An 18,237-nucleotide genomic window follows, 5' to 3' on the forward strand; every position below is an offset into this window, starting at 1 on the left:
GCGCACTCATAGGCGACCCTTTTTTGGAAAAAGGGGAGCGCTGCTAAATTACCACGAGAATCCCCCAAATAGCCCCTCATGTTGAGGGAAGCGATGCTTGAGGTGTATAAACAAATACACACTGGCTGAATGGAGCCCAAGGAACCAAGGTCTAATCATCTTAAGAAAGGGAATGAAGCGGAGCACGTAACCCTTATCATAAAAGATTTCAGAAAGTTTACAGAGTCTTGCGTGCAAACTTACCACCATGTGGTTTTGAGGAAGTACACAAAGCTTAGCGTGTGTACTTAAAGGTTCCTAAGCATCGCAGAGGCGCTGAATCTCACGGGAGAGGCAAGCTCAATTTTACACACCTCGGGTGAGGGGAGCATCACCTGAGGCAGCATATACAAGAAGACTTCTGTAACTGGCACCTCCACTTCCCGCTAGATACGACAGCACCCCTAAGCGGCCAGGAGACCCCTCAGGGTGACCTGGCCGGACATCCATGAAATTCCCTGCAGTGCTGTGCCAGTTCTGATGATCAAGGAGGCTCCCTCAGAAACCTGTGATCTCAGCCGTCTAATACCGGAACATGAAGCAGGATGGCTGGTGCTGGCGAGTGTTTAGTAAACAATGTAACTGAGCACTGCAAAGGAAACTCACAGAGTTTATTAGTAGACACGTATCCACCAGCAATTAAATACACTTAAGTATATACAGAGAGGGTTACATTTACTCACCCACCCTCCTGCGCTGGAGCCCCGCTCAAGGGGCGCCTCCTTTTAGTCTGGACCATCAGTCAGGTGGTTGCTATGAACAAAGAACCATAAAAACATTATAGGTCCAGCATAGGAGACTTATGCGAGAGGTTTCCACCTAACCTCGATCAGGTGGAGAGCTGGTGGTTAAAGGGGAATTAGGAAGGGCAGGATAAAAGCAGAAGTTAACCCTCTGAAGTCGATTAACGCATATACGCGTTATGAGGCTATTTTCTCCTGATAACCTCTTAGACTCCAGAGGGTTAAAAATCCCCAAAGGGAATGAGTAGATAACTCGGTATCACTCTGATTTGGACGAGAACATTGCCTCGTCTAGATCATACCTCTTAGGTTCTGCTTACCTCCTCGTGACCCACGATTCCTCTAACCCCTGCCCGCAGGTGGGGGAGGAGCGTGAGGTGCGACACTAGCCTTCTGTGCTCGTCTTTGATCCTCAGATCGAGACAGGCCAGGACCCCTATGTTGTTCGGGCTCAGACCTGGACCTTCGTGGAATGAAGGATCCGAAAGCAGCAGAGTGCGCCTTCGTCTCCCTGAACTTCTCAAATCGCCGTCTCAACGGAAATACCGAAAAGCTCAGAAGGCGAAACCTGAACATCGAGAAGAAAGCATTTTTCTTTCCTCCCGATGTCTGCCAGGTTCATCCACAGATGTCTCTCCGCTGCCACCATGGCCGCCATAGTCCTGCCCATGGCGGAGGTGCCCTGCTTGGTAGCACGGAGAGAGATCCGTGGTGCAGCGCAGCTCAGCTACCAGATCAGAAAAAGGCCCCTGCCTCTATCCAGGTCTCTTAGCAGATCAGTCTGATATGCTTGAAGCACCAGCATTGTGTTAATAAAGCCACAGCCTGACCTGCTTCTGCGTATGCCTTGCCATTTAAGCGAGATGATTTTCTGAAGGGGCTTAAATGGCAAGGAGGGAAATTAAGAGAGGATGTTTCCCCTGCAGAAAGAAACAATTTTCACAGACAAAAATTATTTATAAATTATTTATAAAATTTTTTGCTCTTTCTACAGGGGGCACTCCCTCATAGCCGTTTGGCGCATTACCTCGATGTCGGCAGATTACTTTCATGCCGAAACCAATGGATGCGAGAAGAAAACGGCATCTTTCATTTCTCTTTAATCTCTGTATGGAGATCATGCAGAAATAAAAGGCTCACCTGTGCTGGAGGGTTATGGTCAAAAGGTAATTCTCGCTCAATAACCTCCAACAGCTCTACATACGCAGGGCAGGTGAATTGAGAAGGCTCAGCCTCAGCTTTTTCACCATCCTCAAATATCTCCTGCTTTTCCTGGGTAAAAACCCAGCAGAGCACTAACCTCAGTATCAGAAAGTGTTAAAGATATAACATCATCCTACCGAGGCTCTCTCTCATCCGCCGCCCTTTTTTAAATTTTTTTTTTTACAAGCGCGAAAGGGAAAGTCCCTCTTTAAACCATTCAGACAGATCCACCTGTATTCTCACGAGCTCATTCACTTCTAAGCAAATGGCTGCCTTTTTTTTTCAGAAGAGAGACGAACGAGAGCGGAGCTTTTTCCATTGAAAAAATGCTCACAATGCATGCAGATTGCCTCCTCAAAGACATCGCGTGCGTGCTCTTCACCCAAACAAATGACGCAAAGATCGCGTGTGTCATCGGGTGTCAAATAACGCAGACACGGATGCATACATCGTCTAAACGCTTGCTAGTTGTCGCCATGATAAACAGAGAAAGGCGATCTTTACCGGATCTTTACCCTTACCGGTTCTTTCAGATGCACGCTTCAAACAAAACAGTCAGTGAAGATGAAGAAGATAGTGACGTGCTCTCCCGGTGCTGATTTATAGTCTCGCCGGTAGTGACGTCGGAGGCTGTCGCCGACCAACAAGTTGGTGTTTTTTTCAATGTATGCTTCAGACACGGGTCACGACGAGGTGTTCCCCATAGCGGCCCTAGTCTAGTAATCCCGAAAACACTGATGCCTTGTTCAGGTGTGTTTAATTAGGGTTGGAGCTAAACTCTGCAGGATAGTGGCCCTCCAGGACTGGAGTTGCCTATCCCTGCCTTAGACTAAAAAAAATAAAAAATAAATAAAACAGTCTTAAGTAGCACTGGTATATTAACAAGAGCCAAAAATACATTGTATGGGTCAAAATTATAGATTTTTCTTTTATGCCAATAATCATTAGAACTTCATTTTGACAACTTTAAAGGGATAGTTCATTTTCAAATAAAATTTTGGTATGTTTTAGCTTACCTCAAAGGCATCCAAGATGTAGGTGTCTTTGTTTCCGTAGTACTTTCCATTTTGATATTTTTAGGTCAAACCATTCTTGTCTCTCACTCATATAATGCAGGTCTATGGTCACCACCTCAAAGAGCATGCACAGAGAAGTCCAAATTAAACAATTCCCCATCGTAATTACACATTGATGACCTAAGACACGAAACGAGCGGTTTGTGTAAGAAAATGAACTGTATTTATATCGCTTTTACCTCTTGTACACAACCACGTCCAAGTAATCTGAGGGAGCTCGCGCTTCCTGGTGTGTGACGTGTGCGCGCTCTGGCTTAGTCTGCGCAAGTGCTGGAAGTGATCTCTTGCACGTGTTACCTTTTACTGTGAAGATCTAAACATATTTAGACGTACAGGAAATCACAATGGAAGACGATTTCGATATATCAACAGACAACATTGAATTTCTTTCACAACCATATTTGTTTGAACCAGAATACACAGATCAAGTACCCAGGAGCGATGGAGCAAGCATCCACTGCAGCAGCACGTCTTCAGGCCTCAGAGAGACAGAGATCTCTTCAAAATTGGTGGTGTTTTAGTAGCAAGTCTTGTGAGATGCCAACAGAAGTGGAGAGCATATGTTGTCACAAATGGAACATAGCAAAGCCACAACTACAAGACGACGAGGACATTGACAGTATCGCATCACACACCTGCCTGACTGAAGATCCTGGGTTTTCTCCGCTGTTGAGTCGCAGCGTTATGCATTTTGCGTTTAGTTTTACACGTATAAATTGGAGGCGATGTCCAAGGCTAGAGGGACCCAATGGCACGCTGTCAATAGAGTGAGTAATGTGTTGTATTTTTATTATGATCGCAAAGATTATAGGGTGCATTATAAACCAATTAATTAATTACAATTACATTTATTCACTTAGCTGACACTTTTATCCAAAGCGACTTACAATTGCCACATATGTCAGAGGTCGCACACCTGGAGCAACTAGGGGTTAAGTGTCTTGCTCAGGGACACATTGGTGTCTCACAGTGGATTTGAACCTGGGTCTCTCACACCAAAGACATGTGTCTTATCCACTGCGCTAGCACCACCCCTGCACAATTACTGCATTATATTTGAGACAGTGCAGATTGGTGGCGTATCATGTGGTAAACAGTAAACAATGAGTGACGTACACATGCGAGAGATCACTTCCAGCGCTTGTGCAGACTAAGCCAGGGCGCGCACACGTCACACACCAGGAAGCACGCGTGCCCCTCAGATCACTTGGATGTGGTTGTGTATAAGAGGTAAAAACTATATAAATACTGTTTGTTTTCTCACACAAACCGCTCGTTTCGTGTCTTAGGTCATCAATGTGTACTTAAGATGGGGAATTGTTTAATTTGGACTTCTCTGTGCATGCTCTTTGAGGTGGTGACCATAGACCTGCATTATATGAGTGACAGACAAGAACGGTTTCACCTTAAAATATAAAAATTGAAACCACTGTGGAAATAAAGACACCTACATCTTCGATGCCCTTGAGGTAAGCTAAAACATACCAAAATTTAATTTCAAAGTGAACTATCCGTTTAAGGTGATTTTCTCAATATTTTGATTTTTTTTGCACCCTCAGTTTCCAAATTTCATATAGCTGCAATTCAGACAAATGGTGTCCTATCCTAACAAACCATACATCGACAGAAAGCTTATTTATTCAGCTTTCAGATGATGTATATGACACTTATGACTGGTTTTGTGGTCCAGGGTAACATATACTTACAAAAGTAAAGATATGTAAACAACATCTAGTCAAGGATCTGAAATGGTGAAAGAAATTCATGAACTTGATCAGAAGGTTTATTACTTTAATATATTCCCAATACTCTCCAATGCACCTCTACCGACACACTTTCTTTCCATTAACAGTTCTTTATTGTCCCGACTGCCGAACAAACAACGACAACGTTGCACTTGGAAATGTACAGACCTTTGGGCTGTCAAAATATTATGATTTATTAAACAAATTATTAAAATTATTCTGTCCAGCACTCAAAACTACACAAAAAGTTAAAATGTAAAATAAATCCAAAGACGTTAAATACATGAAAAGTGACAAAAGTATTAAAACAATTTAAATAAATCCGCTACCAAACCACTAAAACATTTAATTGCATTTTATATTAACATTTGTGCAGCGCAGTGAGAGTCGAAGCATGCAGAGACAATGGGCAGATATGTTACAGTTGGGTTTATTCCTTCTGCATGCACTGAAACATAAGCAGTTCTGAACATTTACATTCTTTCACCAACTAACAGAACTGTCTGTGTTTTAGTGCATGTACAAGAACTAATGTTATGTCGGATTATCCAGTTGTTTTCTGCAGAGTTAGTGACAGATCATGTCAGGTAAAAGGGAAGCAAAACATTCTGCAGATGATATTTAATGTTGTATCCGCTGACTTTAACAGCTTCAAGTTTAACACTTTCGTGTTCTATATGTTTATTTCCACGCACCACTTACTGTGCCTATATTTAGACTTTTTTGGTGATTCACAGTCTTTAAGTCCATATAATTTGTGCTGTCGCTGATGGAAAAAAAAACTGTTTACTTATAGTAGTATTTGTAACAGTACAGAATGACTGCAAAGTAACCGCAGTTTATCACAGCACATGTCTGCTTTGGTGGTGCTTAAAGTGAGTGCACAGGTGTGGCAGCGACCCAGGTTTGAATCCAGTCTGCAGTGTTTCCCTCAGCCAATGTTAAAATGTCTGTGTCCAGTGTTCCACTGATGTTCTCTGGATAATTGAGTTGACTGGTATGCTTGGGGTATGGAGCCCCGCACATGGCATGCAGGAAAAAAAAATAGGCTAAATCATGCGCACGATTTACTATTTCGCTCCCTCGATTTGCTAAATCATGCACACAATTTACTAATTCATTCTCTCGATTTATAAATCGTGTACACGACTTAGCAAATCGAGGGAATGAATTAGTAAATCGTGCGTATGATTTATTTATTTTTTCTTGAATGTTATGTGCGGGGCTCCATATTTGGGTGTTAGTAAAAGGCCATTTTATTTATAAAGGTTTATTTATTGTATAAGAAGCACACAATAATTGTCCCATTAGCAAACTCCAAGTTTACTTGGAATGCTATTGCAATACATTTTAAAGTCACTAAAAGTAAGGGATAGTATAACCTCAGTTTATTATTAGTCAAATATTAATGTATGTTCAATACTCTTTTTAATTGAATTGTAATTATAATGTCACCAAAATACATTTGAAGTTTATGCTGAATGAATTCTGCATTTCAAAAATGAAATAAAACAAAGGATATTTAAAGGTACTTAAATACACTTGGAATAGTTCCACTTTAGCACAAACAAGTATATTTAATACAACTTTAGTTGAACTTCAGCACTGCTTTTGCACAATTATAATGCATTTGGTACAGAATTAGTTGTCTCAATTTAGCAGACTTTAAGTATACCAATTTATAGTGTCCCACACATTTATTTATACTAAAGTACAGTATACAGTATACATATGAATAAATGTACTTAAGTATACAATTTTAGTTAGTTATCTAAGTAGTTATCTAAGTTTAGTGCAAGTTATGTATTAGTTTGGTTGCAGTGATTAAACTGTGCCCAGGTAAGTAGAGTTGTGGGATTTGTTTCATGAATGTCAATATAAAATAACTATTTTTTTTTTACTTTTCACCTTTTCCAGTATCAAAATCCCATGCATCCTCAAAGAGGGAAGAGGCACTGCTGGAGAATGTGACTCGTCTGGGAGAGCACTCTGAGACCTTGCAGAGATCTCTTAGCCAATTGCCCTCCCAAAGTGACCTTCTGGAGAACATCTGGAAGCTTGAGAGCCTCTTCCATAATCATAGCGAACAGCTGATGCTGTTAGGTAACCGCCAAAATATGCAGCAGAAGAGTCTAGAAAGTTATTTATACTTACTTGATAGTCAAACATGTTTTTAATAACCCTAATTACATCTACTAATTTATTTTGCAGTATATAGAGGAAGTTGTCTTATTTTTATATAGGGTACAGTATGCAAAAACTTATTTGTTAATAATAGTTTGTAAAAAAAAAAAAAAAAAAAATAAACTACCACTACAGAAGGGGCTAAGGACAGTAAGTCTAGAGTCTAAATGTAAGTCTCGCTTGATCAAGAAATATTAACTCTAGTATTTGAAGCATGTTTTTCTCCAGCTGTATGCTGCCATTACATTTCATTGAAAATATGTAGTATACAATGAGATGTGGGGTCATGTTGTTAAGCCTTTTTTATTTTCAGTATTGGATTCCCAATAGGATTACAGACTACACACTAATTGTCAATATTCCAGTTGTATTGTATTTGTGTATGTTTCAAATGGCATGCACAATTAATTGGTACGTGCAATTTCTATGACGGCAATGCATGAAAGGAGCATACATTTAAAGGGGTGGTTTATTGCGATTTCACTTTTTTAATGTTAGTGCACTGTAAATACATTTGTGTAGAATTTACAATATTTTACTAGTAAAAAAAGATGCCAATAAAATCCTTTAAAATCATTCTAATTGCTGTAAAATAGATTACAGTATAATACAGCGAAACAAATTACAGTTAATTGCTGCATGTGAAATGCACAATGTAAAAAAAATGTGCTGTTAAATATCAGTAATCTACTGGAAGCAGGATTGCCTGTTATGTACCTTTAATTCACATCTCATCATGTTTCAAATTCATAAAGGGACAGTACTGTGAACTTATTTTATTTCAGTCCACTGAGAAAAAAAAAATATGTCTTGAAGTAATATAAAAGTAATGTAACAAAAAACATGACTTTAACTCAAATCGTTGTACTTCACTGTTATATAGTACACATATGTGATGAAGTACTTAAACCAGAGATCATCACTGTATTAACATTAACTCCACATTTACTGTCTTTAAATAAAGCAGCAGAACATCAGTGTTTGTGGCTCATCATTGACTAAATCACAGGCTCTACTCTCCAGCACAATGGTGAACCACAAAACTACATTAAACTAACAGTTAAGTATTTACCCTCATTATCAGTTCATGACTTTGCATAACGTTTTTTCTATGGACCTTTATATGGACACCAATATTTCAGTGAAAATAACTTGTTAATAACACAGTTGCCAATAAATAGCTGTTTTTCTGCTGTTGTTGTAAATTAATTGCAGTTTATTACTGTAAAATTACATTTAATGCTGTTTTTTTTTTCATCTTCCATCTTTAACCTAAAGTTTTAAGCGAACACTTATAATGTGCACACTACAATTAAGTGTTAAGAGTGTTAAGCCGAGTTCAGACTGCACGATTTTAGCCCAGTTTTTGGCTCGCTGGCAGGTTTTGAGAAAATCACAGGCAAATCGGTGCTCGTTCATGCGAGTGACAACCCTGCAGTGTGAATGAGCAAAGACGCGATCTGAGAGAATCGCCGACAAGTCGCTGACGCCCATGACATATTTGGCATGCTAAATATCTGGACCTGTCGGCGATTCAAAATCATGCTGTTTAAAAAGTGTTCTGACTGAAAACTACATAGGCGATGACCGATAGCCAATGAGAGAGCAAGATACAGAGCAGTGGAGAGTTTGGAGAGGAGTTATAGAACACAATATCAGCAAGAATGGCTTCTTTTCTTTTTCTTGTTTTCTCCGCAAATCAGCGCACAGGAAATTGGTATTGCAAGCTTCTTGCGGGCTACCATTTTTAATAAAAATCCCAGTCTCAGGTGAGAACTCTGGTCTTACGCAGGATATCGCATTGTTTCCTTGTCACATCTCGTCGTAGTTTGCATGCCAGACAGAGTTGTCGGCAATTCTGTTACCAAAACTGTTTACCAAATGGCAAAGCAATCTGTAGTACACACCACTACCAACACGCAATGGGTAACTCGCAAAGCACAATGTTCCTCCGTGTTTTCAGCACAATACCATAGAAAGTACGAGGTTTGAGAAGTATAAGGCGGGGCAACATTTGAAACATTTCAAAGTTAAAGTTTATGCAAACAGATATTAATAGACAAGTTTCAGTCAAATATTGATTGTTTAGGCTTATAACAAGACCCATTATAATAGACAATTCAGTGACCAATTATTAAAGACAGACACTTGAATTTATTCCTGAATGAATCATAATCTTGAACGAATAGATTGAATAAAAAGCTTCTTTGTTAACACAGTGACTTACCACCACCTATAAGTATCACCAATTTTACTTTCATAAGTATCATAAAGTAGACCTATCATTCATTTCATTTTGTCATTACATCTTTCTGTTAAAAATGTTCATATTATTTCATTATACAGTTGTAATTGCTATGTAAATGCATGTACAGTCATCTGATCAGGATTAAACTGTAAATAGGCCTACATCTAAAAGCAACTTCAGAGATGAGATAAGCTGCATCTAAAGTTGATTTAAGATGTAGGCCTTTTTACAGTTTAATGCTGATCAGAGGGCTGTATATATTTTGCTTTGCAATATAACAATTTTAAAGGTAACAATGTAATAAAAAAGGCAATGGTTGACATACTGTAATGTTTGTTATTGTATTTTACCTGACAATTACTGTATCAGTTAAATATATTACACACTTTCGTTATACTGAATTTGTAGAATAGAACGCCTTTATTGCACAGCTGTACTTTGATATTTAAGATCTAATAGCAATACACACAAACAGTACACTACAGTATGTCAACCATTGCCTTTTTAATTACATTGTTACCTTTAAAATTGTTATATTGCAAAGCAAAATATATTTTACATGTGTTACGTCCATAGGGACATAAGTTATTCTGTCTTCTATGACTTAATTAACAATTGGGTTTTTTGTGTATGTGTGTGTAGACTGTGATCTTGTTTCTTTTACTCCTCCTGCTCTCTCTGCTTGACAGGCTAATGAGTGCCACCTGACTCATGTTTTGAGCTTGTTGGCTGGAGTATAAAAGAACCCCCAAGAGCTGCAGTCCAGTGTGAGAGGCTGAGGTGTTCCATCCTTGCAACTGCCATCTTCCAGTTCCAGTGTTGTGATTTAAGCTCTTGTTTAAACTCTTGCCTACCTAAGTGTTTGTTGATTGCTTCACCTATAGCGTTAAAGTGAAGTTATTGAGAGTAGCAGAGTGTCTCAGTTTTTTTGTTTAACTGCTTAAGTGGAAGTGGAATATTTTCTTGTAGGGAGGTGGATGTCATTTATTTTAGAAATTACCCTTTTTCTCCTGTTTTGAGTTATAGAGGAAGTCAGGGAAGTATCTGTGTTTTTTTTCTTCTTTCTTTTCTTTTGATAGGTAAGTTAATACTTAAAACTTTAGTTAGAGGAAATTTTTGTTTATTGTTTTGGCTTTTCCTCTCCTGAAGCCTTACGTATCTTTTTTCCATTCTGTTAAATAAAATACCTCTGTTTGTCTGCTCAAACTGGTGTTACTGAGCTTTCTTGTGTGTCAGCCCTGGAACTTGAAGACGGCAGTTCTCTCAGTCTCTCTCCACTGTTTATTTGTTACACCCCTTTCATCCCTAGATCTTTTTTTAAAGGGGTACGTAACACACTCAGTAATGCACATGCATCTTCAAGAAACATCCAAAAACACATCTCTTCCATCTTTATTCACCCTCGAACTCTAGTACTCTCTATTCCAACTACAAACCCGATTTCAGAAAAGTTGGGACACTGTACAAATTGTGAATAAAAACAGAATGCAGTGATGTGGAAGTTTCAAATTTCAATATTTTATTCAGAATACAACATTTATGACATATCAGATGTTTAAACTGAGAAAATGTATCATTTTAAGGGAAAAATCAGTTGATTTTAAATTTAATGGCATCAACACATCTCAAAAAAGATTTGTAAATTATTTGGACAATGTGTCCCAACTTTTTGGGAATCGGGTTTGTATATTTTATCTTTTTTTTTATTATTAAAAACAAAACAAACAAACACTTGACCCTCTGGCACTCTTCATTCATTTTCAAAATGTTTGTTTTTCAAAAAAACAAAAAAAACAAAACTTCAACACTAGCTTTCTGTATTCTTTTTTAAATTCTATCTACTTGTTTTCTTTGTATGTGTGTATGTATTTATGGATGTGTGTTGTATGTATTAGAGCTGTAATCGGGCCTTAAAAGTTAGGTCCGACAGGACCCGAGCCCGACAAGTACATTTTGATTGAAAGGTTTTTAAAAGCCCGAACCCGTTTACAGCCCGACATTATTCAAATGTATGCACGTACACAGCTCTTTTGTCAAGAATGAGTCATTTATTCATGTTTTAACATAATTTATTAACTACACCACTTGGAAGTTGGAATAAAGAAATAAAATAAGTCCTCTGTGACATCGTAACATCTCAGCACTCTAGACATAGGCTCATTTAACCTATAAATAGACCAACGCACCAATAAAAACAACTGTTTTTTTGACAAATTAAATTAAGATAAATTTTTAATTAAGATGGGTATTTGGCAATAACGAAATTGAGATAAAGGCTCCGCCGGATTTGCCTCGCCACTAGCAGCTGTCATTTAATAAAATAATAATGCCAACATTAGCGTATATACTCTGCCCACATTATGCATTTAAGACTCAATGAATATTTAGTTTTCATTTTAAAAAACTTTATTACTCACAGCGATTAGGCTAAGCCTACATGTTTTTGGAAAATGATTGAATCCACTGTAGATGGCTTCAGTGCGTACCTGCGCTCACTGATGGTGCGTCATTATTCACTCATTATTCTCATTATAAACATGGTCAAAACTTTTCCACACCTCAGATTTTGCTTTAGTTGCTGGTGCAACCAAAACGTAATTGCCAGAGTGTGACAATCGCGACCCAAGTAAGACACAGGAGAGGGAGAGATCCAATTGCAGGTATGATTTTAATGGGATAATACAAAAAGAAATCAAACAAGCCAGCGTCAAATCCAGAGAACAATCCAAAATAAAACAAACAGGAAAAGGACAGGAAGAGAACAGGAAGATGAGGAGTCTCGGAGGATGAGAAGACTGAGATCACGAAGGGTAAGGACTCCATACAGACAACATGAAAAGACTGGTAAATATAGGGAGGCTAATGACAATTAAATGAAGGCACCTAGTGCAATTAGCAGGAGTGCAATTACTGTGATGAAAGGACACGACTAGTGGAATTCTAGTGCCTACGGTGAAGTGCCTAAGGGGAAGTGAGCCCACTAGTGGACACCCAGGGAAACAGAGACTAGACAGCGTGACATTACCCCCTCCTCCATGGAGCAGCTGCCAGATGCTCCACCCGAACCCAAGGGAAGACCAAAGACACAAAGAGACCAGGAGGGAGGTGGAGCGGCGGAGGACCAGGGGGAGGGACGGAGGGCCAGGTAAAATGGGGAAAACAGAGACAAGAGGACCAGGTAAAATGGGGAAACAGAGACAAGAGGACCAGGTAAAATGAAGAAAACAGAGACAAGAGAAGTGCAACACAAAACAAGGAGTCTAGGAGGGAGGTGGACCAGCGGAGGATCAAGGGGAGGGACGGAGCGCCAGGTCCTTAAAGGGAAACAGAAAGAAAGACACAGACAAGAAACCCAGGAGGGAGGTGGACCGGCGGAGGTTCAGGGAGAGGGATGGAGGGCCAGGTCCATAGATGGAAGAACAGACAAAAGAACAAAACAAAACAACCACAAAAACACAAGTCCAGATGGACATAACGTGACGCCCAGCAGGGCGGAGCAGAAGACCACCACATCCGTGTGGTCGAGGCAGCAGCCCCCCAGATGGAGCAGAAGACCACCACAACCGTGTGGTTGGGAAGGAAACCCCTTAGGGCGGAGCAGAAGACCACCACAACCGTGTGATCGGGACGGAAACCCCCCAGGGCGGAGCAGAAGACCATCACAACCATGTGGTCGGGACGGAAACCCCCCAGGGTGGAGCAGAAGACCACCACCTCCGTGCGGCCGAATAAACAGGAGGACAAGTCTGGTTGGGCAAGTCTGAAACAGAAAACATGAACAAGTTAAGGGTAGCCTCCGTGGCCACAACAGGATCAGTCGGGTGCTCAGAGAATTCGACTGAGACGTGACGAGACTGTGGAAGTTCCGCAGAGGCAAGGAGAGACTCTGGTAGATCAGCCGAGGAGAGACTCTAGTAGTTCAGCAGAGACGTGGAACGGCTTTGGTAGTTCAGCAGAGACGTGGAGAGGCTCTGGTAGTTCATCAGAGACGTGGAGAAGCTCTGATAGTTCAGCAGAGATGTGGGGAGGCTCTGGTATTCCCTCAGAGACGTGACGAGACTCTGGTAATCCCATGGTGTTTATGCTGGATTCCAGAAGATCAATGCTGACTTGACTCTGCTCACAAAGATTATTGGTGACTTGTTTTTGTTCATGAAGATCATTGGTGACTTGTATTTGTTCATGAAGATCATTGGTGACTTGTATTTTTTCATGAAGATCAATCGTGACTTGCCTCTGTTCATGAAGATCAATGGTGACTTGCCTCTGTTCCTGAAGATCACTGGTGACTTGAATTCTCCCATTAAGAACCCCAGTGACTTGACTCTGTCCTTGAAGATCACCAGTGACTTGACTCTGTCCTTGAAGATCACCAGTTACTTGACTCTGTCCTTGAATATCACCAGTGACTTGACTTGACTCTGGAAGGTCAACAATGACTAGCCCTGACTCTGGAAGGTCAACGGTGACTAACCCTGGCTCTGGAGGGTCAACGGTGACTAACCCTGACTCTGGAGGGTCAACGGTGACTAACCCAGACTCTGGAGGGTCCACAAGCACCTGACTCGACTCTGGAGGGTCCACAAACACCTGACTCGACTCTGGAGGGTCAACCGGAACCTGACTCAACTCTGGAGGGTCAACGGGCACCTGACTCGACTCTGGAGGGTCCACGGGAACCTGACTCGACTCTGGAGGGTCAACCAGAACCTGACTCAACTCTGGAGGGTCAACGGGAACCTGACTCAACTCTGGAGGGTCAACGGGAACCTGACTCGACTCAGGACCGGCGGCCATCTTGGGCAGTGGCGGTGGACCGGCAGTCAACTTGGGCAGTGGCGATGGGTCGGCGGCCATCTTGGGCAGTGGCAATGAGCTGGCGGCCATCTTGGGCAGTGGCGTTGGGCCGGCAGCCATCTTGAGCAGTGGCGATGAGCTGACGGCCATCTTGGGCAGTAGTCCTGGGCTGGCGGCCATCTTGTGCTGTGGCGCTGGGCTGGCGGCCATCTTGCGTCGTGACGATGGCCTGGTGGCCATCTTGTGCTGTGGCACTGGGCTGGCGGCCATCTTGCATTGTGGCGCTAGGTTGGTGACCACCTTATGCTGTAGTGCTGGGCTGGCGACCATCTTGGGCAGTGGCGCTGGGCTGGCGGCCATCCCACCGGAAGAGACAGAAGTGGCTGGGGCATCCCACGGAAGTCGATGCTGTAAGTAACACACGAATTCCCAGAACCCATATGTGTCCAGCTGAGCCAGTTCTTCTTGTGGAATCGGGTCATCCAGCCCGCTATTAAAATAGTCCTTTAAGGCCACCTCATTATAACCCATACCCTCAGCCAGGGACCAGAACACCTGTGCCATGTCCCCCACATCATTACCCTCCTGCTGGAGGGAGGTTAACTTTAAATATTTAGCCCTCCACTCCACCATACCCTATGGGGAGGAGACATGAAAGGACATACCGCTGGATCGGTATGGTTGTAGTCCTTCTGTGATGATCGCAACCCAAGTAAGACACAGGAGAGGGAGAGATCCAACTGCAGGTATGATTTTAATGGGATAATCCAAAACGAAGTCAAACAAGCCAGGGTCAAATCCAGAGAACAATCCAAAATAAAACAAACAGGAAAAGGACAGGAAGAGAACAGGAAGATGAGGAATCTCGGAGGATGAGAAGACTGGGATCACGAAGGGTAAGGACTCCATAAAGACAACATGAAAAGACTGGTAAATATTGGGAGACTAATGACAATTAAGTGAAGGCACCTGGTGCAATTAGCAGGAGTGCAATTACTGTGATGAAAGGAAAAGACTAGTGGAATTCTAGTGATTCCAGGGGAAGGGGAAGTGAGCCCACCCAGGGAAACAGAGACTAGACAGCGTGACACAGAGGCAAGACTCTGTTACACCTACTCTGCATCCATTTTCGCATCTTTCTCACGCTAATCTAAAGACATCACATGACCGCTCGTTTACCTCGCAAACCGGAGCGCAAGCCGAGCCCGCGTAAGATGATATAAATTAAGCCCGAACCCGACCGAACCTGTCGGGTCCCATCGGGTCCCGTCGGGTTCGGGCAAAGATCTTAAGCTCTAGTATGTATGTGTGTATATATTGTGACGAGTCAGCTGCCTCCTCCCTGATTGTCATCGGCAACCCGTCCTAAATCGCCGCCCTTCACCAGGCTCCCAACTGGAGTGGGTGTGTGAGAGGAGGGGCGCTGGACGAGTCAGGGCTGGCGGCGTGTGATGGGGCACACCAGTGTTGCCAGAAGTACGATAATTATCGTATTTGTACAATAATTTTTACCTCTGTACGATCTACGATCAATAATGAAATAAATCCCGTAATGTATGATAATTTCAGAGTTTTATGAAAATTTAAATGATGGTAGTTGCAGTCATAGGGCTTCTTTACTCATATAAGAAATCGGCTCATTACAGACACTCTAAATGCGTTATGTGCACCTGAGGGTGTGTTAAGAATGCAGGAGACTGCCCTGCTTTAAAGCCAACGAGCACTAGTTGCGGTCCATGACAGCAAAAACCCCTTCAACATCTGGCAACACACAGGATTCCGATGACAGCGGCTCAGATGTGGAGTTAACTGCACCAAGCAGCAACAGCTAAATTCCTTCTTCACTGGACGCGACAAAGCAAGTGTTAAAAATCATTTTAATATGTGTTAATATGCGCCGCGACGCAGACAGTCACTGAAAATAATGGGATAGTATTTTGTCTCACTGCTTCCATCCAACAATATGCCTTGTTATCTATTGTGGTAATTTGCAGGTCGTGTCAAAATGTTGTCCAAATACGATAATTTTGAACTTCTGGTACGATACTTGGACATTTTCAATCTGGCAAAACTGGGGCACACCTGAAGGAAATGAAGCCTCATCACCGCCGCTGTTTAAAATCCCAACGCGCCTCTCCTCGGGAGACCGGTCTCTTCCCCGTGCATGCACACTGGTGTCCTTGTGGGTCCAGGAAGGGTGCGTTGAGGGACTCCTGCGCCACCAAGACGTGAGCTGCCAGACCTGCGATCCGGATCGGAACCGCACCCACTTACACGGCCGACGTGTAACGATGCCAGGCCGTCCATCCCCTGTCAGCGCCGCGGCCAACGAGAGTGATGCAGCCGCTAGAGGAACCTGCCGCCCTTCGCGCCCCGGACCGAAGAGGGGAGTGCGTGCGGCCGCCGGACTCCGCCCCTTACCTGGACCCTTCCTCCATGAACACTGCCCGACCCACACAAACCCAGCAGCACGACGAGGACACCAGATCCCCTGTTTATTTTGGACACTCTTCCCCTTTGGCCACCTTTTATCCACTGTTTTTATTTGATTTTCTGTTAATAAAAGCCTCTCCGAGGCCTGACGCCACACCCACTGAGTCTGTGTTGTGCTCATCCTGTCACAGTATATATATTTATATATATATATATATATATAATATATATATATTATATATATTATATATATATATTATATATATATATTAGTTATATATATATTAGGGCTGGGCAAGTTAACGTGTTTTTATTGCGTTAACGCATTAATTAATTAACGGAAACGAACAGGGATGTCCTCACCACACACAACACGAAGATTGGCATGCCAACAACAGCTGAAATGGACAAACTGCAGAGGAAATGCTACGGGAGCCCTGCAGGTATATTTTACATCATATATTTCTCACTGTCTTGTCTGAGTGCATGTGAGAGAGAAACAATGTGTTTGTATGTGTGTGTAAGCATGGATATGAGGACGTTTTTTGGGTGTATAAGTGAATGCAAAACATTTGAGTGAAATTGGTTTGATTTTTTGCAGGTATGTGACTGAACTTCTGGGTGGAGAAAAATATGTTTCATGCTCTGTGGTTCTGCCTGCTTTTTGCCATCTCACTTGGGTGATGGAGAGCTCAGATGATGACCCTGCCTATGTGGTCAAATTCAAGTCTACATTCAGAACAGACCTGGAGACACGCAAGGAAAATGCCAACTTTGCATATCTGAAGATTGCAACTGCATTGGACCCGAGATTCAAGAACCTCAAGTGTATACCCAGAGCTGAGAGAGTTGAGGTGTGGGCCTCAGTCACTAACTAACTCAAGGAACAGAGGGTTGATGCAGAGCAACCTGTGGAAACAACAACATCAAAGCCATCAAAGAGAAAGTTTGCCCTATTGGCTGCTTCATCAGAGTCTGATTCTGAACACGAGGAAGACTCAATTGAGAACGGTGTGCGTCGATACAGAGCAGAACCCACCATCAATACAGAGGCCTGTCCATTACAGTGGTGGTCCAAACATGCAGGCTCACACAGCAGGCTGGCCTCAATTGCACAGAAGTACTTGGCCACACCTGCAACATCCGTACCCTGTGAAAGGTTGTTTTCTCTTGCTGGTCATATTGTATAGATGAAGAGTTTCTTTATCATCTGAAAATGTGAATGACCTTTTGTGTCTTAGCAACTGGCTTGGTGCAGATGAGTAAGTAAATGTAAAGTTGGAAGAATGGATAAATGCAGTTAATTTTGTCCACTCAACCTGCATCACTGAAAGTTTTTTTTTTTTTTTTTTTGGGATTGAAATTCTCAGTCTCTTAAAGGAGATTGATGTTGTTGCTCGGAAGGGGCCAGTTATGTTAGGATTGAGGTTCTGGACATTTTTTTTTTTTTTTTTACAAACTAAACAAAACGTTAATGTTTTATTTAATAAAACATTAATGTTTTAATGTTTTATTTATACGCTAATGTTATATTTAATTTGATTACATTAATGTTTAAGTTAAGATTTACAAGAAATGTTAACTGCTACTAACTTTTAACTGCTGTAAAAAAAACACTTTATTTGTTTAAAGTTTTGACAAACCAAATGTTATTGCACTTTTGTTCATACAGCAGTACTTTGAAAGTATAAAATTATGCAATACACTACTTTTGATTTCATTATTGAATTTTGCGCATGCTGCGATTAATCGCGATTAAAATATTTAAT

At 41.7% G+C, this 18,237-nt stretch overlaps 1 protein-coding gene across 3 annotated transcripts in view; it reads left to right on the plus strand.

Moving 5' to 3' along the window:
• scara5 (scavenger receptor class A, member 5 (putative)) overlaps positions 1-18,237 on the plus strand; it is a 189,506-nt gene that overhangs the window by 113,096 nt on the left and 58,173 nt on the right. For 2 of the 3 annotated variants that reach the window (XM_059513342.1, XM_059513343.1), the window contains exon 4: positions 6,724-6,909. The exons of the other annotated variant lie outside the window; for it this stretch is intronic. In XM_059513342.1, the coding sequence (XP_059369325.1) occupies positions 6,724-6,909 (186 nt within the window). The remainder of the gene's footprint in view (positions 1-6,723; positions 6,910-18,237) is intronic. 3 annotated transcript variants of the gene reach the window in all.

The sequence above is a fragment of the Carassius carassius genome, chromosome 27 (genome assembly GCF_963082965.1).
Source record: "Carassius carassius chromosome 27, fCarCar2.1, whole genome shotgun sequence".
Lineage (NCBI taxonomy): Eukaryota > Metazoa > Chordata > Actinopteri > Cypriniformes > Cyprinidae > Carassius > Carassius carassius.